The following is a 27990-nucleotide window of genomic DNA, read 5'->3' as shown; positions in this document are numbered from 1 at the left end:
GCAGCACCCGCAGGCCGCTCCGCCTTCTCCTCGGCGTCTAGATTTACATCCGGGTCCTTAGGCTTTACGCTCCTCGCGCCGGCTGGTGTTTCTCCGGGCTGACTGCCTGCTGGTTATTTTCGCTGTTCCAGCCTCGGAAGAGCCGGTGGGTCGGCAGGTGAGTACACGGGAAGGGCCTGGAAGGGGAGTCGGGCGGGGGCCCGGCTGTTTGTTGCACCCACCGGTGGGCTCTGTGCGGAGACGGGGACGCCGGGCGGATGGGGGTCCCGGGAGCCTCCAACTTGACTGGTCGTCCTCTTCGGGACGGGGCTTTCCTGGCCCTTGCTCTTTGGCAGTCTTCTCCTGACACTTGTTACAAATTCGTAATAGTCATCCTCATTTGCATTCGTTAGGGTTTAAGGAGAGACGGGCCCAGCGGCCTGGCAGGTGAGGTGAGTTTGCAGCCCTCGCCTTCCGGGCAGGGACCACAGCCTTCTCTGCTGCTTCTCGCCTCTCGTCGGGACCCTGACCTGGATCCCTGCTCTGAGAGCCCCCTTCCTGGTCGGGCTTCAGGAATCTTTTGAGGTCAGGTGTAGTGTGTTTTAGGGAAAAAGCGCAGAGCAGGGATTCTGTAAGCCTAGATTCCAGATTCTAGTACAGATTCTAAAATAGCTGTGTAACCCAAGTCGTCTAGAAGTTCCCATCCAGCTTTAAAGTTCAGGTTTGTGTTTGGCAGCTCTTTGTCCAAGGGACGCACACCCAAAATGAATCAGCACCAGAGGAAGATGAGGGCAGGGGTGGTGCTGTGTCATTTTTTGAGTGCTGTCGGGTCAAGATGTCAGAGAATGGTCGACTGCAGCAGCAATTCAGATGTGTGAGGATTGGCAAAAACTGGAAAAAGACACATTTAAAAATCTGAACACATGTGGCATTCTACTTTTCTCTGGGTGAGGTGATTCATTTGGGACTTTTAGAACTGAACTGTAGACTCGCGGAAGAGTTTAAGAAAGCAAACCGTGCCTGTGTTTGGTCTGAGAGGCTTACTTGAACCTCTGTGCAACGCAGTCGTCTTGTATGATGTTATTTTCCAAATGTATCCTGATTGTAAGAATCACCTGTGATATTTGTGCAGATTCCGTGGACCCATTGCATATCTTTTGAAACACCATGTCCAGGGAAAGGTCCGGGGAATCTTTTTAACAGGCATCCTAAGTGATTCTTCCTTATAAGGCACTTTTGGGAAGCAGGTATCTTTCAGTCAGATAGGCCCTCCACCACTTAATAGCTTTATAACTTAAGTAATAAACTTGTGAGTTGCACTTTTCTTTATCTGAAAAATGAGGATAAGTTCTTCCCCAGAGACTATTGAGTCTAAGCCCTTTGATAGTAGGATCCTTATCTTTGTCATTTTTGTGTCTACAGAGCTTAGTGCTTGGCATTTAATAGGCCCTCCCTCACAAGTGTGTTGAACTGAGAAAAGAAATAGCATGCCCCAAAACACAGAAGACACTTGGAAAGCTCTAATGCCATTCCTCCTCCTCACCTTACAGGGTTTTTTTTTTTTTTCTCTTTTTATCAGTAGTCATTTTGCTGAATATCCTTATTAGAGATAAGTATATCTCTTGATGGTTAAAACAGCCAGGAAGTGTTTCTGATTCTTTGGTGTAACTTTGAAATTGTTTCTGCCATTAGATTATTAATGAATTTAAATGGAGGCCAAGTCCATCTGTTGGACTGAATTCATGACTTAACTGTAAATTATTGTCTGTAAATGATATTTATCTCTTGTTATTGTGCCATAACTCTAGATCATGGTGATCGTAAGTTGTTGTTATGCCAGAATCTAAATCATCATGTTCTTAAGGACATATTTAGATTCAGTGTTTTCCTTGTAATAAGACCTCCTACTCCCACTAATGTAAAGATTTTGACTTCTGTATGTATGGTTTGTGGGTACAGAATTCAGGACTGCTGAAGCCATTTGTGAAAAGATTGGTGTGGGTAACAAATCCATTTAAGTATAAGAAAACTAAGAATTAAAATCTGGGAATTATAGTCGTAGAACACATTGATTGTAAATGTTATAAATCTTGGCAGTATAAAATAATACATCTTACAGAAATCGGGGTGGGAGGAAGTGTAAGAATGCAATTTTCACATCTTTCATGGTAGTAGGTCAATCCATGTTGTCTAAAATGGAATCATATAGTTTTTAAATGATGCTGATCTCTTAATATTTGTATAATATTTTTTCTTAACCTTAGAATACTTCTAGGAACTGAAATTGCTTTTTGTGAATAATTTTTTCCCCCAGAGATCAGCAGTTTCTTTAGTTCACTTTATTTTCTTTTGCTTCTGTTTAATGCAGAAAGAATTCAATTCGTTATGCTTTTTGTTAAAAATAGCATGTCTAGTATGATCCCATTGTTAGAAATTATTTCTATACATCCTGTTTATATGTGTGCATTAGATAGATACCTGGAATGATGTATACCAAATAGTAATGAGCATTATTTCGGAGTGGCAGGATTTGGGTCGATTTTTTTTTTTTTAACTTCTTTTTATCTTTCTGTATTGATTGAAATTTTTTTAAGTGCAGGTATCACTTTTATACAGAAGGGAGGTTTGGTTATTACATCATTCATAGGGAGAGTTCTGGATTTTAGTAAGTAACCCAAAAGGTGCTGAGTAATCATTACTACCATGAATTTGCAATCAATAAATGAGTGCTGCTCTGTTTGCCTTTAGATTTGTTTTATGTTGCTTTATATAGTATACCTGTAGAGATAGTGCAGTGTGATGTCTTTATGGTAAATTTGCCTTGATATAAATTTCAGCTTTGTCACTTAGTAACTGTGTGAACTCAGTCAAATTGTGTCAGTCCCTCTACTCATCTATAACTGGATGTTGTATGTACTTCAGAAGGTTGTTGTAAGAATTAATATTTGTACTTAAATGACCTAGCCCACTGCCCAGAACTCAAAGTTCGTCCAAAAGAGAACAGCCATTATTACTATTTTAAAAGTACAGATTGTATTTGTATACATGCATGTCTTTCTTAAGTACTGTCCTTTTAAAAGTCATCAATGTATTTTACTTCTGTTTGACTGTAAATTACTTAAAGTGCTCTACAATGGAATTTTCTCAGGTTTGAACTTCTTGTCCTGGAAGCTGTGCATCACCATAATGAGGCTTGTAATTCTTGATAACTATGACTTGGCTAGTGAATGGGCAGCCAAATACATCTGTAATCGCATCATTCAATTCAGACCTGGACAGGACAGATATTTTACACTGGGTTTGCCAACAGGTAATGCACCATTTTTTCCCATATTAGGTACTCAAGGTTGTGGGATTGAAGGCTTTTTCTTAGTAAAATATATTTCCTGTTTATTTCTTGTCATATCACTGATTTAACATATTAGGATATCAAGTCTAATGTATAGATACAGACATATCTGGTATCTAAGTTTCATTACTATTTGTTAAAATTCTGTCTCACCTACCACTCCAGAATTGAAAAGGAAATATAGCTTAGGTCATGGTCATGATATTTTTTGTACCTTTTTCTAGTAGTCTTTTGTTTGTATTTAGGGATGTTGCTTTCACTATTCATGTAGTTTCCTGGGAGATTAGCCTTCTCATTGATCATTAAGAGGTACCTACAATATGTACTACTGCCTCTTAATTTTACCTCATATGCCTTATATTATCTTATTAGCCCTTTGCTATTTCTATGATTATTTTCTATTTTAGAAGTATTACAGGTGAAAAATTGAAGACAGGTATGTCTTCATGACAGAATGAACATAAGCATTAATTATACACTTTATTGGATTTAGTTCTCGGTTAAGGTTTTTCTTAAAAAATAACCAAGTAGTGTCACTGATACATGGTACTTTATTTGATATTGTTGACTTACATAGGAAAGAGTATTGGACCTGGAATCAGAGCTGCTACTTTCTTGGTGACTGAAGGGCACTTATTCTACACCATAATCTTGTTTTCCTTACTTTTAAGGAAGATAAGGAAATTAATAGCTTACAGTGCTGTTTTGAAGCTCAAATAAGAGCAAGTCCCTTGTATACTGTAAACACTATGTAAATTTAAGGTTCTCTTAAGTGTGTTTTATTTAAACAGTATTTTTTCCTCTTGCTCCTCCCCCCATACATGTCAACTATAGAAAAGCTACAATCATAATTGTTTTTCACTTGCATAATTTCCATGAAAGATACTGTTAGCTCACCAAGTTGATTTTTTGTTTGTTGTTTTGCTTTTTGTTTTTCGGTCCATGGCAGTAGGCGTTGGTAAGAACGGCAAAGAGGAATTTTTTTTAATTGTGCACACCAGAAATGGGCCCCCTCAGCACCCACAGTTCTGATATGTGAGCCCCAGTGGTTGAACATGCCCTCTGTATCAGTTTGCCTTCTGTAAACCTGGGCCATGCTCAGACTAGCTGCCTTAATCACTTTGTCTTAATTATGAAGAAATAAGCAGTAATTTGAGTATGGGAGCAGAAAGGCTTCAGAGCCATAAACGCCAGCAGTGCTAAACATGTTTTTGTGTATTTTGATATACAATTCTTCTGCTTTATTTTGGATAGTATTACTGCCTAACAATACATCTGCCAAGGGTATATCTCTGGAAAACCTTTGTTAACATATTCTACTTTTCTCCTTCATTGACCAATGACAGTGTTAATCATGCCCCATCCTTACCTCCCCCCACCCCATGCTTTTGAAATTTGAACATACATTTCTGTAAACAACATGCTATGTTGTAATTACGCCCCACCAAGCACAATTCTGGGGAATATCTGTTCAGTATATATCTTTTTTTTTAAATTTTATTTATTTTTGGCTGTGTTGGGTCTTCGCTGCTGTGTGTGGGCTTTCTCTAGTCGTGGCGAGCGGGGGCTACTCTTGGTTGTGGTGTGCAGGCTTATCACTGCGGTGGCTTCTGTTGTTGCAGAGCATGGGTTCTAGGCGCGCAGGCTTCAGTAGTTGTGGCTCACAGGCTCTAGAGCGCAGGCTCAGTAGTTGTGGCGCACAGGCTTAGTTGCTCCGCGGCATGTGGGATCTTCCTGGACCAGGGCTTGAACCCGTGTCCCCTGCATCGGCAGGCAGATTCTTAACCACTGCACCACCAGGGAAGCCCTGTTCAGTAATATATTTATTGAAGTGATGTTGACAAACTTGATATTTAAGGGCCTGCATGCTGTGGGCCCAACCTGCCTCCCAGACTTATTCCCACTATTCCTCTACACTGAATCAGGGTAGGCAGGTTACACGGCTTGTAGTTCAAAGAAAAGACCTGAATTTGCTGGCTTTACTTTCATTCATGTTGCTAGCATACTGTATAATAAGAACTTTATGAGAATCTCTTGAATATCTGGCTTCACTGCCGTGTGTGTGATATTTGGCACATTCCTTAATTTTTTTACCCCAATTCTTCCACCTTCACAATGGGAAAGATAATGCCAATTTCCCAAACTTGTGAGATTTACATTAGCTCATGTATGAAACACCAGCATAGCATCTAGCACATGGTAGGCATACAAGTGTCATCTCTGAACCTCCTCCCCCATCTTTTTTCTATTTTCAATTACAACTTAACCCATTCTTTGATTGTGGGAGTTTCACTTCTTCAAAGACTCAGTTGAAATGCCATCTTTCATCCTTTCTCCCACAAGCAAGACTATAGTGTTTTCTTCTTTGATTCACTATACTGCCCCAGACTTCTTATAGGTTATTTATATTTTTCCTTGTGTTATAGTTACTTTGTACTTGTCTATCCGTATTCTGTGAGTTCTTTTAGGGTAGAAACAGTCATAATCTTTGTTTTATCTGAATCATAGTAAGCACTTGCTAAATTAGTTATGTTAGTAAATGAGTATTGCAAAGCAAATATATTAAAATGAAGTTTCTTTTACCAGTTCACCGTGTACCATATCTTCCATTGATTTTTTTCTATTCAGCCACTTTGATTAAAAAGTAGAAAATGAATGTGATTTTTATCACTATTGTGACAACTTCTTTTTATATTCATATGTCCTTAAATTACGGAGGGAGTCCTATAACTATTCTCTTGACACTGAAAGATACACACAGAAAATTTGTTATGCTTCTAGAAAAGGAGAAAGAAGAGCATACTTATCCATCTTTTATCCAGGTTTCATGTTAGTGGGCTGTAGTTCTTTGAGAATTGTAAAGTTTGACCACATAAATTTTAAATTATTAATGACAATTTAAAACAATATGTGTGCTTAACTTTAAGAAAACCTATTAGTCTTCTGTTCTGTGAACCTGTGTGATATTTAGCCACTTCTATTATTCTGTCATCTTAAATGAGAGTCAGTTTTTTTACTACTCTGGATTTTTTTTGTATTAGTTGTTTTTTTGTTTTTCTGGTGGTTTTTTTTTTTTGCCAGAGACTGCTTAGTTCTGCCATACTTCTCCCTGCCTCTTGAGTAGAAATTTTGTGTTTGGGTGTTTTATTTTGTTTTGTGATGGTGGGCGGACTAGAAACCAATACTCTGACCAGGATTGTGTGGGCCAGGTTGCTTGTTGTAAGAATGTAGTCAATCTAGTCTTCGAATTTGTAGTTAAAATGAAAAAATACAGCAGATTTAAAAAACAAAGGGAGGCCATCCTCAAGTGGCTAAATTCATTTATCTTTATTGTGTCGTTTCATGGAGCACTATCAAGCAGATCTTAATTTCATAAAACATAAAAGAATCACATTTATAAAACAATAACATTAAGAACTCAGATGAAGTATCCAAAGCCAAGATCCCATTTCCTAGAAATCATTTTACTTTATACATTTTAGCTGATATATGCTGAAAATAACACAAAATGAGAAACAGGAGCTCCAGTTAAAAACTTACAGGATAAGCCTCCTCACTCGATCCTTGCCACTTTCTATTTTGAAAGTAGAGGCAGTGTTTAAATTCAGCTCTGGTTTCACTTTTGATTTCATTGAATGGTCAATACTTGACCTATTTATGTATCATTTATGCTGCAAATCCCTCTCTAAATAGTTTTTTCTCTAAAGGTGGGACGTTTGTTTTTCTTCTAATTCACATGTGCTCTCTAGAAGTTTCTAATCCTGGAATATACACCATTAATTCCAAATATCCAGCGACACAAGAATAATTTTCCAAGCTATAATTTCTGTTGACAGATTCCCAGCTTTATTCAGCAAATTCCAGTTTACTAAAATTTTAGGTTACCTTGTAGAGAGACTAATTCAACATATATTTGTTAACTGAATGTGTATTTAAATTAATAATTGTTTGCCTAATAAATTAGAAATATAAAATACTATTAAGTAAGAAGAGAATAAGGTTAATATAAACTTTTTTTTAAATTAGATTTTCAAGTTATGTTAGAAAATGGAATGTTTATCTGTTTTAGGGAGTACACCTTTAGGATGTTATAAAAAACTAATAGAATATCATAAGAATGGAGACCTTTCTTTTAAATATGTGAAGACCTTTAACATGGATGAATATGTAGGTAAGCTATATTATTTGAATATATTATTTGGACATGTTATATTTTTAAAAAATTAATATATTGAGAATATTAACATTATTTAAATTTGTTTTGAATGTAATATGAATATATTTCTAGAGTATAATGTATTACCTTGTAGTGGGGTTGGGAGTTTATATAAAAAAAACTATTTTTGTAATGACAGCATGACGTAGTAGAAGGACCGTGAGACTAGAAATGAGAAGATTTGCATTCGTCTTCAGCTATGCCACTTACCAGTCCTGGCTCCATCGACTTTGAGCCAATTCATTCACATTTCTCATTCTCTCTTTTTCTCTTTTTCTTTTTTTCTTAAGGCAAAGTTAAAACCAGTGTTGTTGTGGGGATAAATGAATTAATATGTATGTAAAAGTAATTAGTAAAATATTTTTTAAATATAAGGCTATTTGTAGCCTTGAAGCTTTTATAATTTATTGATTGTGACCTTGCTTAACTAGAAAGATCAGTGATATATATAAACTCTGTGTTAAAATTTAAATTTTATAGGTACACATTTTTAACAGTAGCCTGAGTCATTGTCAAAGAACTGTCGTAATTTAGTATACCTTGCATGTAAATAGGAATAACAGAGGAAGAACGTAGATCAAGATTTCAGTTGTGTGGCCATTTAATTTATGTTGAATTTAACACATAAATCAGTTTTATTGGTTAAAATTTTGTATTTGAGAAGGGGAATATAGTGATTACATGCACATGAACTAGACTTCTGTGCTCCAGCCCCTTTGTGAGCTCTGTGACCCTGGGAAAGTTACTTTTCTGTGTTTCTGTTCATCTATAAAGTGAGATTGATAATAGTTATTTCCATAGACATTGTACACATTAATTAATACATACATGTACAGTGATTAAAATAATGCCTGGCACATAATAAGCATATATTCCGTATAAAAATGCTTTTAAATTGAATATGGTATAGAAATGTTACATATTTTAAATAGCATTTATGGCTTAATCAGAAAAGTAAACTTTAGATTTATTTCTGGAAATAGTTACATTTTTATTTATTAACTTTGTATTTAGGACTTCCCAGAAATCATCCCGAAAGCTACCATTCTTATATGTGGAATAACTTTTTTAAGCATATTGATATAGATCCTAATAATGCTCATATCCTTGATGGGAATGCTACAGACTTACAAGCAGAATGTGATGCATTTGAAAAGAAAATAAAAGAAGCTGGAGGAATTGATCTTTTTGTTGGAGGTACGTAAAACATTTTGTCATTAATCATTTATTAATATTTGAACTAGGTGCTTTAAAAAAAAACTTACCTTCGTGTAATGTAAAGAACATCTGTGACTGTCTGTAATACCCATTTATTCAGCTATTGATTTCTATTTTACTTTATTTTCATCAAAAAATAATCTTAATGTTGCAAGTGGGGATTTTTTAAATTATGGCTTGAGAAATAGGTCCTAATCCCTGCCTAATTACCTCTTTAGAACTGATAGTTTACCACATCTTAGAAAACGAGTGATGTTTCTTTTCCTCAGTGATACTCTTATTCTTCTACTGTTTCTTTAAAACCCCAACCCAGCTTTCTTATCAAATTACGGCGTTAAATCTCTGAAAGTCTGCATGTGGAACAGGTGGATTTTAACATTTCTCTACTGATCATTCAAATTGCTTCATTTCACTAAGAAATCAGTTAAGAATGTAAAATTTTTATCATCAGCCTTTAGTTAATATGAATTAAGCTGTATAATTGTCTTAATAAACTCTAAAGTAAATGTTTAATTAACTAAATTCCACTTGAAATTTATATATGTACGTGCACACACAAACATACATATGTGTATGTATATTGTGTGTTCATGATCTACCATTGAAGAGGTGAAAGAATCTCTTCCTTTGTAATGACAATACGGTTTTCTGCTATCAGTATGGAGCATATGAATAGTACATCATCTAAACTGAAACCAAAATTGTTTTTTGCCAGATTCTTTAGTATTCAACTAAACATACTAAAGCTCTAAATTAACATTAGATATATAGAGATAGATATATCCATTAGATCCAGGTATATCTTACAATTAATTTATTAGAAGACTGCTCAAAACTATATGAATTAGATCTTCAATAGACCTGTACTAAGGTTAATTTATGGTTGAGGTGGCCAGGTATTGTAGAGGTGTTTGGTTGCCTTTGGAGAAAATTGGGTTTTATCGTCAGACAAAAATTAGCATCCTGTTTTGGCCACTTACAATCTGTAAGATCTTAGGAAATTTATTGATTTCAGTAAACTAGTTCAGTATACTAATTCAATATAATTAAGTTATTTGTAAAACAAGATTATATTAACCATTTCAGAATTGATGAGAATTAACCACATTATAACATGTATAAAATGCCTTGTGCATTGCTTGGTATGTAGTTGGTAATCCATTAAGTGTTACTCCACTCTGTCTCTGAGATGTAGTTTCTGAAGTAATTTTTCCTTAGTTCATTGAATGTCCTGCTCTTTTACTGATTTACCTCTAAGGGTATCCAGCAAGACTGAAGTTTTTCTCTTTGAAGAAACTGTTATCTCTACCTAGCAGAACTAATATCAATTACTTTCTTAAATAGACCGTCTAGGATGGTTTTTTTATCTGAGCAAGAATCCAAGTTAGACTAGTTTGCTTTTCAAAATAGACAGTATCTATTTTTTAAATAAAACTTGCTAATATTACTTCACTATTCCTGGAAAACATTTGCATTCCAGTTTTGTCCGTATTGCTCAATTCTGAGATAATTACCGTTTGCGCCTACCAATATCAAGGCCAAGGCAGTAGATATTTGAAAATGTTTAAGGAGTGCGCTACCCACGCATTCTTTAGATTTTCTAAACTCTACCAAAATCAAGTAGAATTACTGTAAAATAATATACCTAAACTGTTTATCTTAGTTATATCAAGAAATATTTTCACTCATTTACCATTATACAAAAAGATATGCAACTATTAAAACTTCAGTATTAAAAATGGCTGAATGGATAACATAAATAGTATTTTTTTACTTCTTTATTTGAGGACTTATTTTTTCCTGTTAATTTATTGACCTTACATAAGGATTCTTGTGACAAATCCCTTGGGGTCTCAATGCCAGGAAGTAGAATTTACTTGGGGGAAAAAAAACTGATAAGAGCTCTTTAACTCCATTTTGTCCTTTTGCCTACTTTCCGGAAAATATTTTAGCTTAATGTAATGTTTAAGGTTTAATCTCCCTTTTCAGAGATTTATAGTAAACTTTCTTCTTTCCCCATAGCTTTAAGCCACTTCTTGTTTCTTTATAGCTAAAGTTTTTCAGTGCATTTCCTCACAATAACTCACCTTAGTTCTACTTTTGAAACTAATGGAGCATAATCATAATTATTTATGTTTATCACTGACTCTTACTACTAAAAAGAACTTTATTTTGTTTTTTAACCAATTTTTGTCTTAAACTTCCTGTAGTTCTCCCCTTGCAAAAAAATTTAACAGGATTTCCTTTCCTCTTCCATTAACACCTTCATTGTAGTCGTGGGCTAATCCAGGGTCTGACAGTTTATATTTATTATCGAAGGGACATATAATTGTGTATAGGGAACAGAGGGTTGGCTTATTACATTTTCTTTGAACTTTCCCCTGTTTGGGATACCCTATTATTGGATCTGTCTCATGAAAGAATCTCATTCGATTCTTCACCTTTGTTGATCTAGGTTGTTATCATTGGATATTCAAGATGAGGCTTGGTATCTGGGTCTTACCACTTACCCTTCTTTTGTTCCAGGGTTTGGTTAATAAAAACACTAAGAACTGAGCCAAATGGGATCAAAATATCAGCTTTATTAAAGGTAAAGTTGGATTAGAGATTGCAGGTTGGGCTTGAGGCCAGAATGGGGTTTCCTACTCCTCCCCTCTGAATTTGGAAATAGTAAGACCAGAGAAGAGCTCCAGAGTATTAATCCACCATTGCTCACTCCTGGGAAATGGAGCAAGAGTTCCCTTCCCTCTATAGAAAGGAGAAAGGAGGAAATACATACTCAGAAGTTCTTCATCTGATGACAGAATTGTTGGGAGAAAGAATAAGGTGTATCATGCAATTCCTGATCCATACCCAGCAATAAAGTACACAAACATGGAAATCTATAAATAGACTCTAAAAGCATTATTAACTTTAAAATTATCTTAAGATAATTTGTGTTTAAAAGGTAAAAATAAGACACTGGGGAAATTTTTAACCCTTTACTTTGGTTACACGATTAGATTCTTTGATTTGCAAGTAAATGTAGTCTACTAATGAGACTAAAAGTGAATTTATTGGAATAATTCTGGGGTAACTCACAGAACTGACATCAGAGTTGGAAAAAACAAGTCTTTAAAAGAACAAGAACCAGGAGCCTCAGATGAACTGAAGCAGGGACTCACCTGATCCTCTCCTGCAGTGCTGTCATCAAATGCCTCAGCTCTAGATACCTTCTTTCTTTCTGTGTTCCTGGTCAAGTTTCAGATTTATAGAGAGAAATTCTGATTGTTTCAGCTTGGCCTAAGTACTTGTCCTTAGATCACAACAGTTCTGCCTAAACAATATGAGATATAGGGTGTTATGATTGGTCTAGCCCCTGTTGTGAGGGGAGCAGAGCAGGGTAGAAGGGGGCAAAAACTGTACTGAACATTCTGAACAATACCAACCATCCATTCATTTATTCAACCATTATTTATTGAGGGCCTCCTGTGTGTCATGTGTTCTAAATAGTAAGGATACAGTTATGAAGAAGAGAAAGTCTACTCTCATGAAGTTTACTTTCTAGCCCATAGAACTATAGACACAGGAAAGACACACAATCCAGACTCAGAGGTTTTAGAGATGTTTCATAAAGGTGTTGATTATCTCGGGCTTCCCTGGGGCGCAGTGGTTAAGAATCCACCTGCCAATGCAGGGGACATGGGTTCGAGCCCTGGTCCAGGAAGATGCCACAGAGCAAGTAAGCCCGTGTGCCACAACTACTGAGCCTGTGCTCTGGAACCTGCATGCCACAACTACTGAGCCCGCGCACCACAACTACTGAAGCCCTCACACCTAGAGCCTGTGCTCAGCAACAAGAGAAGCCACCGCAGTGAGAAGCCTGCGCACCGCAATGAAGAGAGCCCCCGCTCGCCGCAACTAGAGAAAGCCCGTGCACAGCAATGAAGACCCAACACAGCCAAAAATAAAATAAATTTAAAAAAAAAAAGGTGTTGATATCTTAGTCTACACTTAAAGACTGAATAAGAATTAACCATGGTGTTTAGAGTTCATGATTATTTTTAAGAAAATTTTATAAGGCTTTGTAAAACATTCTGAACATTTTAAAAATATAATTTTATATCAGGAAAAGCTCAATTTTTGATAGTTACTGATAGTAAGGGAATGTATTGACGCTTCTCCATCATGAACCATTCCTGATAATTCCAGCTTTGCTGTACACTTGTGTGACCCAAATCAACGGTGAGATCACTAATACTGATCTTTGAGGACCTTCTATTTTTTTCTGGAACTCTTTTATTTTCCTGGTTCCATCCTTTCCTCCATAGAGACATATAAATAAAAATATTTAGGTAGATGTATACTTAAGAGGAAAAGCAGAACAGTTTTACAAATCTAGAGAGATATGCGTATCTGTGATTTAAAATAGACAAGCATATATATACTTAATAGTGGAAACAAACCATACATATTAACCACATATAGGTCTGGCTTTACGTACTAGATTAAAAATTAATCCTATATTGTTAAAAATTCCTAGATTATTGTGCTTTGGTAGTTCATATTTGCTTCCTAAGGTTTTCAGTTCTTCCTTCTTCATTCAAAACCAGGTTACTCTTTGTCATATTTTACTTTGTTGTAGCCTGGGAAAAAGTTGTTAGAATTGTGTGTTAAGAGCCAATAAGATACACCTATATATCACTAAATATGCAGAATATAAGTATAACCAGTATTTTGACCCAGAGAACTTGTGGGGTTTTTTTTTTTTGATTGAAGTTGCCAGAAATCTGACTAGCAAGTAGGGTCCATGTATATAAAACTTGATTTACTTAAGCCATAGAAAGATTCTTGATTTTATGAAAAGATTTACCTCCAATTTCCTTCAAATAAGAAATGTCATATTCTTATCTATATTTTAGAGGCAGTCCTAGAATATTTCAGCTGGCAGTAGATCTCCTTAAAGCAGAGTTTTCAAATTGTGGTTGTCACATATTATTAGGGCATGAAATCAATATGGTCAGTCACATCCACCATTTCCCTTTGTACGTTTTGTTAATGAAACAAAATGTAATCAAAAATAGCTTGAATGGCTCCTCGTAAGGGTATTATTTCATGCAATTCTTGTTTTAATTGTTTATATGTGTACTAGATTGCAGTGTCAAATGTATTTCTTGCAGTAGGTTGCAGTCAAAGTTTGAAGAAAACTACTGCCTTAGATAATATCTTGTCCAATCTAAACATTTTTATAAGTGAGGAAACTATACTACAGGGAGGTCCAGTAGTTAACTGCCCCATCTAGACTAGAACCAAGCAAGTTAAAGTGTGAATATAAAGACCACTGGGTTAGGAATCAGAAGATTTAGATTTGAGTTTTGTCTTAGTATTTACTAAATTATTTACCTTGAACAAATCATATATTATCCTTTAGCATCAAAGTTTCCTTTTGAGCTTAAAAAAAGGGGGAGATGAGGTAAATAGATATGGTTAATCTGACTATGTCACAAGATTGTTAAATATATGTGTTGTTGAGAGGATGCATGTGAAATTGCTTTATGAAGTATTATTATAAAGTGATACTTAATTTTGCTGTTAGAATCATGCTAGCTCAATGCTAAGCATATGGAAAACATTGAAATACTTATTGAATCAAATACAGGAACAAATCTTTTACTGCAGCATTAGAAATTCAGCTATCAAATAAAACAAGGTAAGCGTGTTTATGACTATTTCTTTGGTCTTTAAATCATGTTGAACTTTGAGAAACCTTATTTACTTATGTATATATGTGTGTGTATATGTATTTCTTTTGAAAGGAATTGGTCCAGATGGTCATATTGCTTTCAATGAGCCAGGATCCAGTTTAGTATCAAGGACAAGAGTAAAGACTCTAGCAATGGACACCATTTTGGCAAATGCTAAATATTTTGATGGAGATTTATCAAAAGTGCCAACTATGGCTCTAACAGTTGGTGTGGGGACAGTGATGGATGCTAGAGAAGTAAGAATTAAATGTTCTTTGATGTTTTTCCTTTGATGTCTATAGACTTTGGAGAAATTGTGGTGTCAAATAAGTGCTATTTTGGGTTAATCCTATTTGCAGTATAAATTGTTGTCTGGCTTTCAGTAATTTCTTTTAGGCTCATTGCCATGTTTAGAATTCAAGTAAATTAAGTCTTTGGAGCTGGAAACTAAAAATTAGGCACCATCTCTTTTGGGGTACTGCTTTACTTGCCTCTTCTTGTTTCACAGTTTGAGGTCCTAAAATCACACTGATCATATAGTCTTGTGAAAGGACTGTTGCAACAAAGATGCAGTCATAATTAACATTAAACTGCTTTTGGAGGCTTAGGATAATTTAGTGTAATGTGATTCTTGACTGTAGGAGGATAGCTCAGTTGGTTTCCAGTGGAAAAAGAACCCCTTTAGGGCTGGATCTGTTCTAAATTTGGTATGTTTAAGAAGGCAAGAGTTCTGAACAGTAGACTCAAATTTTTTAGTTTTTAATTGGGCTGTCATTTCCTGCCCTGAGAATAACAGACCAAATTATAGTCAGATCATGATTATAAGTGGTTAAATTATATGGAAACCCAAAACTCCATTCCCTTCTGGCAGCAGGATTGGACAGGTTCAGAGGAAAGAGTACAGACAAGGTATGGTGAATGAGTAACTGATCTTAATGTAAATATATCTAGACTTGAATGCACAAATAGAACTGTCATTCAAAATGGAGTTTTACATCTAACGATAATTGGTTTATGAAAAAAGACCTTTTAAAGACTGAAATTTCATAGTAAATAAATCGAAAAAAAATAGAGCAATCTTAGTTCTAAAATATGAAAGTTATGCGAAACGATTTCTTACATATAACAAAATTAAAGTTACAGTGCAACTCTTATGCTAATTCTTAGAATTAACAGTATTCAAACATTGATTTTGTTTCTTGTTTGACTTTTCCAACAAAATTATATGATGCTATTCACCTCACAGTATTCATTCCCAGCATGACTGTAAAGAAAATTATGGCAAAACTTTTATTATTTAGTAGTTTTCCCAAGGACTTTAGTGCTTTATTATAGTTGATTTACAATACTGTGTTAGTTTCCAGTGTGCAGCAGAGTGATTCAGTTATATATATATTTTTTCAGATTATTTTTCATTATAGGTTATTACAAGATATTGAATAGTTCCCTGTGCTATATAGTAAATCCTTGTTACTTATCTGTTTTACATATAGTAATTTGTATCTTTTAGTCCTGTACTCCTAACTTACCCCCTTTCCCGTTGGTAGCCATTAGTTTGTTTTCTATGTCTGTGAGTTTTTTTCTGTTTTATATAGATTAACTTGTATTGTTTTTTAGACTCCACATATAAGTGATAGCATATAGTATTGTTTTTTTCTGTATCACTTACTTCACTTAGTGTGATATTCTTTAGGTCCGTCCATGTTGCTGCAAATGGCAGTATGTCAATCTTTTTTATGGCTGAGTAATATTCCATTGTGTGTGTGTGTACACCACATCTTCTTAAACCAGTACTCTGTTGATGGACACTTGGGTTGTTTCCATTGTCTTGGCTATTGTCTTGCTAGATTTTTCATAGCATTCTTTTGAAACAAGTATCACATGATTATACTTAATGACTTTATCTTCAATTTTAATGGGCTTCATGTGTACACATTTTCATCTGCCAGTGGTTTTAACTGTGATGTGAGCTGTTCTTCAGTGTCATTTTCAATAACTGCAAATATATTTAAAATTTAAATCCATGTGTGGGACAGATGTCACTGTTGAGTGGAAAGTAGGTTTGAATGGGAGACAAATCTTTAAGTGGTCAGTGCATCAATAAGTATCTTCACACTTTGGCAACTCAGATAATGAGGCCCTTCTGTACAGACCCTGGAAGTGACAACCCAGAAGTTATTACAGGTTTCTTAAGACTTGGGAATTGTCCACTAGGTAATGAACCACACAAGTCACTGCCCTCAGTTTTCACTCCTTCCTTGCTTTGAGGCCTTACATTGATGTTAATTAATTGTGAAATGTTCTACTTCTCTAGCCCTTGCTTAGCTAAAATGGCACCCGTTTTCAGCTTTCAGAGTTCCATTTTCTGACCATAATTCTTATAATCAAAATTACTTTCTTTTATTCTTTTACCACAGTTTTTGTTTATAGCACTTTTTGCAGTTTATAATTGTTTCTGTATGTTTCGTTGTTTAATACCCTTCCTCATTAGTTTATAATCTCCAAGTGTTTATGAGTCATGTATATCTAGCACAGTACACTGCCTGTCACATAATAGGTATTCAGTAACTGTTGAGAATAGTTTGAATGATAGTTTTGCCTATAATTCATTTTGGACAAAGTTGGTTCTATCCACAGCTTGGCTGTCTACCTGAACCACCAGATCTGATTTTTATTGACTTCCGGCTATTTGATGAAAGCCACATTTACCCTCAAAGGATTAAAATTTGTTTTTACTGAGATATATTTAAAGATAATGCTTTATATTTTAAAGGTAATTCCAAAAGAAAAGACACAAATTGTTTTTAATTACTGTAGCATCTTTAGAATTGCTTATTATATATAATTATAATAATTTGAATGTTTATTCTTGCGATGACATAAGGAAAAACCAGTAAAACTTAAAAATCTTCTTTTGATTTTGTTGACTTACTGAATGTCACAGAAGTCACCAGTGACAAGTTCTTAGTTGTTAAGACCATCATCTTTGCTACAGGTCTTATCCTACTGGGCTTCTTTTCATCATTTATTCCTATGGACTATTTCTTCCATCATAAACCTCTACCATTACTCTTCTTTCTTTCTGACCATTCTTTCTCAGTATGCTTCCCTGGCTCTTCTTCCTCCATCTGCCTTTTGAATGTTGTTGTTACCTAGGGGGTCATCTCCTAGCACTGCGTATTCACTATGCATACTTCTGGGCAGTGACCTTTTTTGTGTGGTGTTTTTTTTTTTTTTAATACATCAATAGCAGTCACACTTTGGAACCCTGTTCTTGGTAGATTTAGTACTATTCTAAAAAGGTCAACTACGCTCAATACAGTGATAACTACCAGTACATATCTTTAGCCAGTTCTTTTTCTGAAGCTGCAGATTTCATATTTCCAATTGACTCCTTATACTTAAACTGTTCAAAATTTAAATTCATCTTTCTACCAAAATTATCTCCCTCCCTTGGTGAACAGCAACATCCTCCATGAAAATTATCTGAACTTGAAACGTGTGTCATTCTCAGCTTCTTCACATCTAATCAGTCACCACATTCCACCATTTAACTTAGAGATAAATAAGGATCCAGCCCTCCATCGAACAGAGATAAATCCATCAGATAAATCCATCGGAGCTGCCTTACTTCTGGTCTATATCAGTTTTTTAAGGATTATTGCAAACGTATCCTAAATCATGGCTATCTCCATTCTTTCCCTTTCCTGTTCTCTATTACAGCCTGAATTTTTTTTTCCCCCAAAAACATAGTTATTACTCATGCATGTAATGAAGAGTCTCTGATTCCTTGCTGCTTCATCACAAGATGATATCTAGCCTCTTTGGCATAAAATGCTCTGTATTATCAAAATTCAGTTTTCAGCCATCTCATTTCCCTATGCTCAGCCTTACCAAATTTCTAGCTTTTTATTGACCACCCCATAACTGTCTGAAGTGCCCCCTTTTCTTTTCTGCTTATCCTTAAAATTTGGTTTCAGATAGGGCTACTCTTAAGCTTTTTCACAATACAAGAAATACTCTCCTTGAGAATAGTGGAGCAGATAGAGTAGAAATAATCACGTATTATCAACGTCAAATTATATTCCAAGAGGGATTTTCTTCAATTTCTGATTTTCCAGATATTTCTTCTTAATTCTCAAAGGTTATATATGTCTTATTGTAGTTGTTAAGGATATGGATGCTGGAATCAGACCTCTTGTTTATATAGTAGCCTTACCAAGACCTTGGGCAAGTTACAGAATATCTGTGCCTCATTCCTTATCTGTGAAATATGAGTAAGAATAGTATTTATCTCATGCTGTTGATGTGGGTAGTTAAATGAGATAATAATTCACGAAAAGTGCTTAAGTTCGGTGTTTAACTCTGAAACCATCAAATCACATTTTAAAACTCCTGAAATAAATTAAACTTCAGAAAATATCCATCATGCAGCAATCACTACATATTCTCATTTAATGTAGTGTGTGTTAAAATAGTTTTAAAAAGCCTTTTCAAGTGCTAGTATAAGGACTTCTGCCAGATTGCATACTAATCACTTAAGGGACCCTGATTCTTGGGTCCTAATCCCAAAGATTCTGAATTAGAAGACAGGATGGAGCAAAGAACTTGAATATTTTGTTTTTTTTTTTCAAACTCCTCTGTAACACGTATCAGTCTTAAGAAAAAAATATTAATTTCCAGTGAGGAAAACTAATAGACCCATTAATCAGTGCTGTGCTTACCTTAAGCATTGCTAATTTTTAAAAAATGCTTTTAATTATAGGTGAAGGCATATTAATTCTTCACTGAGCCTAGATCTCTATACTTAAGAACAAGAAGTATCAATAAAAACAGTAAGAATTCATACATATCTTATTTCATTCATGGGCTTTGATATTAATCAAAAATAGCTTCAAAATGAAAAGTAATGAATCTTGATAAAAGAAATACAGTAATATCTGGTTCATTAATCTTTAATTTCCTCCCTGTTTTAGAAGGTCTGGTTATAAAATGTGAAATACAGAATTTTTACATTGTTACAGATATTTTAGAATTACAACCACTTTAACATTCATTTTTTTAAAAATAATCAGAAAAAAACATGTTTAAAGATTTATTACATTACATAAACTGTTTAACTTGTAAAAACAGGATTGATTTACTGCTAAAAATGTTAAAGAAAAGATTCATTCAGACACCTGTATACACTCACTCACATTTGCATACATTCTTTGACTTATCTCATAGGCTATCAGGGATCTGGGACAAAGACCTTGGATTTTCTGTACCTAAGGATGGTCTCAGTTATGTGTGTTTAAAGGACAGTTCCTGCATTAAGTAGATTCTGAACCCTTCTTTAAATCTAGTTTTGTTCCAAAACAGCTTTAGATAGCACCCGTTCAGTGAAACAATCTTTAGGCTCATTTCTCTAGATTACTTTTAAAATATCTTATTTCAGAGTCTTTTGCTTTTCCAAAGTAATATCTATTGCTTATCTGGGCTAGAGCAATTTGATATATCATTTCTGGTTATATAAATTCTTTGTTGATCTGTAACTCTGCTTTTGCAAAACATCCCTTTTGTTTCTTTTTCTTCATTCTCCCAGGTCTCTTCTTGTACATCAGTATTTAATGTGTTAATTATCATAGGCATTATGGTATATTCAATAATACTCCATTACAAGACACTATTTTACTTTGTTCAGCCAGAAGTAGAGATACACTTTGTGCTTGCCTGTTACCTTAAAGAGCAGAAATAAATACCTTGAACTATGAAGAAATATGGAGCTGTTTATTTTTATTTTAACCCTCAGAAAAATATTGGTGCTAAATTCTTTGTTTAAAAAAAATAGAGCTTCTTAGTCATTTGGAACATGTTTTAAGAATTGACAGGTAATGTCCACGATTTTTCAGGTAATGATCCTCATAACAGGTGCACACAAGGCATTTGCTCTCTACAAAGCAATAGAAGAAGGAGTCAATCACATGTGGACTGTTTCAGCCTTCCAGCAACATCCCCGAACTATTTTTGTATGTGATGAAGATGCTACTTTAGAATTAAGAGTTAAAACTGTGAAATACTTTAAAGGTGAGCACTGAAACTTCAAAAGCAGACTGGGAGAATATTCCATTGTAGATGACAATTAAAACTTAGTATGACTGGGGAGTTACATTCTGCATTGTGGCGTATTGAAAACTGGTACTGTGCTAAGGATTAGAAATGTCTCACTTCAGATAATACTAGCTTTCAAAGTAATTTCCTAATATTTTTTCTTGAAGAAAACCTCTTCAATCTATATTTCCAGTAAACAAGATGTTTCTTGAAATCCAAAATTAAATATTTTACTTTCATATTGAATATACAAGATTAAATAGCCCCAAAGGAAATGTATATATGTCCTTTCTAATTTTTTCGTTGTTTACCTGTCCCACCCTAACCTCTCAGCTATGTTTAGAATGAAATCAGGGGATAAGATGGGTTGCCCACTATCTCATTTAATCTTCACAATAAATTTTGCTAAATGTCAAACAGTATGGAATAAACTCTGCAAGTAAGCAGAGTTTGCCCAGACTTCTGCATATTTAGCTTCCTTTTGCTTCTTCCTACAGTCTAGTTCAGTAATTTTTAAACTTTACCATACCATATATATATATATATATATATACATATATATAAAAAACCATATAAACTTGCTGTGATAGGTGTTTAAGAGATTTTCAAGGACAATTTTGAATACACTCAGTTTAGAAGCCATTCCCTGCTTGAGTCAACTCCACATATAAATACACACACATAAACAAGCTGTATAAATAGGTACTTTTTACAAAGCACCTGTATTTATATAGCTGATATGAAAATATTATGTAATTAGTCATATGTATAGTTCAGTAATTCACAAAGTATGTAATAAGTGTACTACTGATACTATATGAATGAAAATACGTTTTAAATCTCTTTAATAAAAGGTGTTAAAGGTTTCCTTAGTGTTAAGCACTTAGATTACTTCCAGTCATTTATATTTTTATCAGTTAAATTACCAGTTTTTTACCAAGTCACAAATATACCAAATTAAACTGAAAATTGTTAGCTTGTTAGTAATTTGACAGATAAAAGCAGGGAATACCTCAGTTATGGGTTGTGAATAAGAGCTCTTAGATGGAGGTTTACCCATCTATTTCCATGTAGTCCAGGTTTCATCACAAATATTAGATTCCTCGAAAAAGTTAATAGAAGGAATCTTCATTATCCACATATTTTTTTGTGTGTGTGTGGTATGCGAGCCTCTCACTGTTGTGGCCTCTCCCGTTGCGGAGCACAGGATCCGGACACGCAGGCCCAGTGGCCATGGCTCACGGGCCTAGCTGCTCTGCGGCATGTGGGATCTTCCTGGACCGGGGCACGAACCCGTGTTCCCTGCATCGGCAGGCAGACTCTCAACCACTGTGCCACCAGGGAAACCCTATCCACATATTTTAATAACAGTTTTGAGGAGATTCATTTAACATTGCCATTTTCTAGCACCAGTAATCCCCAGATAAACCCCTATACTTGTCTGATTTTTGTCAGTTTAGTTTTTATCAGAAAATTTTTACATTTTAGTGAAGTAAACATTTAATAATAGCCAATAGTTATATGACCAGGTGCTATTCTAAGCATATTATACTTGCTGATTTACTTAAATCTCACAATTATATGACATGGGTACTCTTATAATCCCATTTATAGGTGAATTAACAGGCTTAGTACGGATGTTAAAGTCACTTAGAAATTATTTTCCATTGGAGCTTTATATATTTCTGAAGAGATTCAGGACATCAGCCTCTGTCAGGATGCCTCCTTCAATATGGAGAAAAATGGATTTGCAGTATTGTTCTGGGCTATATATATAGACCTCATCTTACAGTAAGATATTTTGATATTAGGTAAAATGACTTCATAAATTTATACGTTATAAATGTAGTTTTATGTATCTGTCATATCCTTATTATTATATCACTGCAAGATATACTGAAGGAAATGAATCCCTTAGTTATAATCTGTAATTCTTCGAATACCATTCACATCACTATTTCTTCTGCCATCCCTTTAAAAGTGTCAAGAGGAATCTTAAAGGGTTCTAATTATTTAGCTCTTGAAGTCTAGGTTAACTACATCTAAAACAATAAAAATCATTAGCATATGGAAGTTTACTTCAGTATATATCTTTTGAAAGATATAAGTAAATCACAGGAAAACATTTTAATTTGTTTCATTCTAGTTTTTTGTTTTTTAAAAAATAAAACCTATGTTTTATGTCCTGAGATAATATATTTTCAAGACATCATCATCATGGTGAACATTCTTTTTGTTTTATCCTTTTTAGGCCTTACTCCAATAGCTCCAATAGCTTGATAGAGGCTGAATGAATTCAGATTGAACCAAACTATAAAATCTATTATATTTAACTTTTCTTCTTCAAGCAACATCAGAAAGTCTATGCATTTTTATCAATACTCATTAGAATTTACTTCTGTTTATGAGTTAAGTAAGCAGTTATTTATTTTTATCACATTCTTGTGTAGAACGTTGTCAGTTTTTACCTATAGTCATAGCAAACTCTTGATTTATTATTCAGAAAGCAAGTACTAAAATTTCCAAAATTATTTTTAGTTTGGAACTAGCTTTATGTTATGTACAAGTTACAGCCAGTGTTTAGTTTTTAAAAAACTTTACAGGAGTTGTATTTTTAATGTTTATCCTGATGTTTTAAGTTGTGTGTTTTTAAGCTCTAATGTATTCTTTCCATGATCAAAGCTTTAAGTGAATGATAGATGAATTATATCAAGTAGAATGATCCTCAAAGAGCTGATACTCTGGAAGAGGTATATCTTCTAAACCACATGGCTGAGATTACCATTATCTTTGTTTGTCCCCTCTCTTGGGTCTCTCCAATCTCCATTTTGCTGCTTTTTACATACTGGTTGTTAAACTTTTCAGTTAAATATTATTTTAAATAAGATTGGTTCTATTTAGAGCTAATTATTTGGTAAATATTTTTCATTAGCAGATACCTTTTACAGTATTAAAAAATTACCCTTTAATGTTTATTTTTGGTAAATGTAAACTATATTTTCCAGTTAATGTCATCAGCCAAGAAACATGGGTTACAGTGCCTTCAAGTACATTGTCTCATGTGTTGTTATACCCGAAAGAAGTACAAGTATCCCTGCCTGAAAGTAGTTGGCATTCTTCATAAAACTGGCTCACTAAGTGATTCGAGAAAATAAAATGTAGCTCCATGACGGTAGGGACTTCAGTTTTGGTTCATTGCAATAGATGAGCATCTCAAAGGGTACCTACCTAGTACACTGGAGACACTTGGTAAATTCTAGGTAGTTGGGCAGGTAGATGGATGACACATGAAGTTGATACCATTTCAGTTTAAGTGCTAAATTATGTAAATCACTGTGAAGTCCAAGGGATGTTAAGGGAGAGATTTTTATAGTTACATAGTAGTTGATGAAAACTTGAATGGAGCTGATGGGACTGAGAGCTGTAGAAGATGGTAACACTTAGATTTGAAGAGAATGCCATAATAGCACAGGTGTAAGGATGAGCTAACACAGTTGCAGAAAAAGTTCCTCTTAATAGAGAACAAAGTATACCGATAAAATGGGGCTAGCTTATACTTTAAAAACAAAATTAAGAGTGAAAAGGCAAATGAGGGCTTGCATATCAGTGGCCTTTCAAAAGGGTATTGGGGGGGAGGGGTTATTAGCCCTGAGAAAAATATTCGTATGTATTAACATTTTTTGAGCAAAGAACAAATGCCAATAAACCAGTGTGCTTCAAATCCAGCCTCGGAGATAGTTTGCATAAAACAGTCTAATGAATGAAGTATTTGTTGGTTTGTCCACATACTCATGGATTTTTATCACAGGCTTTTTGTCTGCACTGGTAAGCACGGAAGGGAGGGTTATATAACTTTATGGAACTGTCACTATAGAAACATTCAAGTATCAGAGATTACATTATCTCAGACATATATACCAAACATCATTATAAGACTTTTATGCACTATGTTGAGTACATTGCTTTCTTTTTTAAATTTTTGAGCTGAGGTTACTCCATTTTATAAGTAAGGCCAGATGGGTAAATGGCTGCCATATACCTGAGGTGGAGGCAGAACCGATCAAGTGCCTTTATGCTTAGTTTGGTACTTTTTATACATAATTCTTTCATTTCCTGGGTTAGCTGTGCTCCTTGTTTTGCTTTCTTCAAACTCTTCCCATTACTTATTTTAACCTTTTGACCCTTCTGTCCCTCCAGCTGCATGGAAGGCTTAACTTCAGTTCCTCCACAGTCCTACCTCCAAGATTTTAAATTTATCCTAATCGTTAAGCATCCTTTCCTTTCACGTCTAGCCGTTCTGCCAGTGCCCTTGATACTTTTCTGTCTTCAGGACCTTGAACTACAGAATCTTGGTCTCTGCTCCCTCCTTTTTTCCTGCCTCCTTTTTAACTATATTCTAGATTCATTTTAAATTTAAAAAAAGCTTCCAGAGACCATCTCACTGAATCTTCACAGATTTTTTAAAGTAAATGTTTCTTGAGCTCCCAACATGTATCATGACCTTTATAGACCCAGGACTTAGAGCAGTAAATTTAAGGTCCTGGACCTCAGATTCTAGTTGGAGACATGGTAGGAAAAACATTTTCTAAGAGTGAAAATTGCTCTAAAGAAAGTGAAACAGTAATTCATTATAAGGTGACATTTGGGCTGAGACCCAAAAAGCCAAAAGGAGATAATCATGCTTTGCTCAGGGAGAAGAGCACTCCAGGCTGAATGAGACAGCAAATATAAGGACCCTGTACTATAACCAAGCTTAGCCTTTCTGAGGTAATGGCAACAAAGCCAGGGTTGAGTGTAACACAAAAGGGGGGGGGAGAGTGGGGAGGACATGAGATCAGAAGGATAAATGAATCTAAATAATATACATATATATAATATAATATAATATATATAATATAATATAATACAATCTAAATTATATTCTAAGTGACAAGAGCAATTGGAGAATTTTAATTTGGGAAATGGTATAATCTAGCTTCTGTTTTTAGAAAAATTGGACAATGGGAAGTGATGAAAGTAGGGTGCTGAGTTGGTAATCAGATTAGAGATGAAAGTGGCTTCGACTAAGGGCAGTGCTGTGGAGATGAAGAAATGTAGCTAATTTGGGATATATCAATATTTTGAAAGTAGTGCCCACCAGTCTTGCTGCTGAATTTAAAAAGGAAAGAGAAAAAAATCAACAGTGAATTTCAGTTGTCTGGCTTTAGCAGCTCATCAGAGGGTAACACCATATACAGTGTTTTTAAAGAAATGGTTTAGAAGGGGAAAATGGGTCTGGATGTTGTTAACAAGTTTGAGGTGCTGATTAGACACTGAAGTGAGCTGTTGAGTTAATTAGCATTCTCTCTTTCAATTTCACGAGTGAATATTTCTCTCTCCTTTTAAGACTGTTCCACTCCTGGTTTTTCTTCTACTACACGTATACTTAAGTGTTCTCTGCATGTCCCTTTGCTTATCTCTTAAAAGTGGGTCTTCACAGTTTGGATTTTAGAGTGCTTTTGCAGCCTTTCTGACAAAGTACACCTTCTTACTAACAAGTACCCTGTCTCCTCGATCCAGTAATCCCATTTCCTAAGAAAACCACATTGAGTCCCTTTCCCCAGCCTCCATGTTCTTAACAACCTGGTAAATTTAACTGATTTCTTTAACCTGCACAATATAAAATCTTTAGTTCATTAATTGGGACAGTTTATTTCCCTAAATACGATACATGTGCATTAAGACATGAATAACTGGAATATATCTCCCAAGAAGCTTTAATAAAATTAAGGACAGTTTACAAGCATACCAATTATAAGATGAAATTTAAATTTACTTGGAAATTGATATTTAGGTTATCTTATTGTTTTAGTAAACCTGTGTGGCTTGTAATCAACCCCTATTGTAAATACACATGTCAAAATAGTAGAAAATAATTTGCCAGATGAATGGATAGGGTAATATATTAGAGAACTGATGTAACAACAGTTCTGAGCCCTTTGTTGGAGTCTGTTAGATTAACTGGCAGAGGGTCAAACTCAACAGACTTTTAGATGTAATTAGTATTCAAATTTGTTATTTTGTCATACTGAAGGAAGTTGTAAAGACAAGAACTGCCCCTACTTCTGGTTACTCACAAAGAACCTGTACCCATTCCAGATCCATGGTTTCATAAATAACTAAATTGATATATGCTAGGTAGTTAAAACTAAACATTCTGAAACATTTCTATTTGCATTTTTCCAATAAATTTAACTATTTTGTACTAGATGGGAGCCAGTATACTTGTATTTTAATATTAAATCTTTTGTTTTCTAAATAAGATATAGTTCAAAATAAGAAATACAACTAGAACTGTGCTTTTTTTCTTTAAGGTTTAATGCATGTGCACAATAAACTTGTGGATCCACTATACAGTATGAAAGAAGCAAATTGAAGGAGACTGGATCAAAATTCTGCTTGAATGAACAGAACACTTTTATACATCGATGAATTTTCAGCTATGCAATATGATAAAACTTGGGGAATCTTTGAATATTGTCATTTTTGAAGTCTAATATCTATATGTTAAACATTCCATATTTACAACGTGTCCATTTTATACTAGGGTTTAGACGTAATTGGCTCTCACAATTGATCAGTTGTTACAGAAGCCACAGTCACTCTATAACATAGCACAGAAATGCAATGTCTGCCTGTTTACAAATTTAAGTCATTTTAAAGGTGACAATTCTGTACATAAAGTACCATGTATATGACTCCAGTGGCATTATTAGATTTTAATTTTTTAATCACAGGAAGACACTCCAAGCCTTTCAGGTATCAAACCACTATCATTGCAAGCCTTTACTTCCGGAATGCTATCTTTATAATATTCTCTCTGCACAAGCTTTCTGCACGTGGTTGCCTTAGTCATCTTCCTGCAGTAGCATCTGGACATCAAAAGTCCTGCTATATATTGTTGGTACAGAAAATTTGAAGAGACTGCAGTGCCTAAAAGTACAGTTTACGTCCTTTTGGAAAGTATGTATAAGTGCATGTTTTTTGTGCACCACCTTCTGTAGCACTTTTTTAAACAGATGTGCTCTTATTTTTAGTTAACGACTTGGGTTCACGCACTTAATTTAAGTATTTTAGCAATTAGGAGCTTTATACCTAGCAACACACTTAAGGAAATTATTTTTTTTGAAGAAAATTTTCTGATTATCATTAAACTTCATAAATGGTTAGCTTTATTCCTTACATATATATAATGTCTAAAAGGATCATATGATGAAGTATAATATAAAGTTACTGTAAACTATTTTAGATTGCCATAACAACTTGCATTATTAAATTGCAAATAAAAGTATATTGTTTTCTATCTTTAACTCAAATAAAGCTTATAATAAACAAATGTAAGTTATCTAAATTTTATTTCCAACAGTGAAATT

General features: G+C 34.6%; 1 protein-coding gene across 8 annotated transcripts; it reads left to right on the top strand.

Annotated features, from left to right (window-relative positions):
• Window positions 1-27953, top strand: GNPDA2 (glucosamine-6-phosphate deaminase 2). 8 transcript variants are annotated; one of them, XR_010942982.1, is made up of 9 exons: window positions 2-157; window positions 3128-3289; window positions 7398-7499; window positions 8559-8741; window positions 14558-14742; window positions 20380-20554; window positions 22193-22369; window positions 22830-22991; window positions 26932-27953. XR_010942982.1 is itself a non-coding variant. In XM_067735855.1 (8 exons), the coding sequence occupies exons 2-7, from the start codon at window positions 3166-3168 to the stop codon at window positions 22354-22356; spliced, it is 933 nt and encodes a 310-aa protein (XP_067591956.1). In that variant the 5' UTR covers window positions 2-157; window positions 3128-3165; the 3' UTR covers window positions 22357-22369; window positions 26932-27953. The 8 variants fall into 8 exon arrangements, 5 of the variants coding, with proteins under 5 accessions (XP_067591958.1, XP_067591956.1, XP_067591955.1 ...); XR_010942981.1 differs by having other exon boundaries at window positions 22193-22389; XR_010942983.1 differs by lacking the exon at window positions 22193-22369.
• The last annotated feature ends 37 nt before the right edge of the window (window positions 27954-27990 follow it).

This window comes from Pseudorca crassidens, chromosome 4 (genome assembly GCF_039906515.1).
Source record: "Pseudorca crassidens isolate mPseCra1 chromosome 4, mPseCra1.hap1, whole genome shotgun sequence".
NCBI lineage: Eukaryota > Metazoa > Chordata > Mammalia > Artiodactyla > Delphinidae > Pseudorca > Pseudorca crassidens.
Note: the sequence above shows the minus strand (reverse complement) of the source record. Positions and strands in the feature narration are given on the sequence as shown.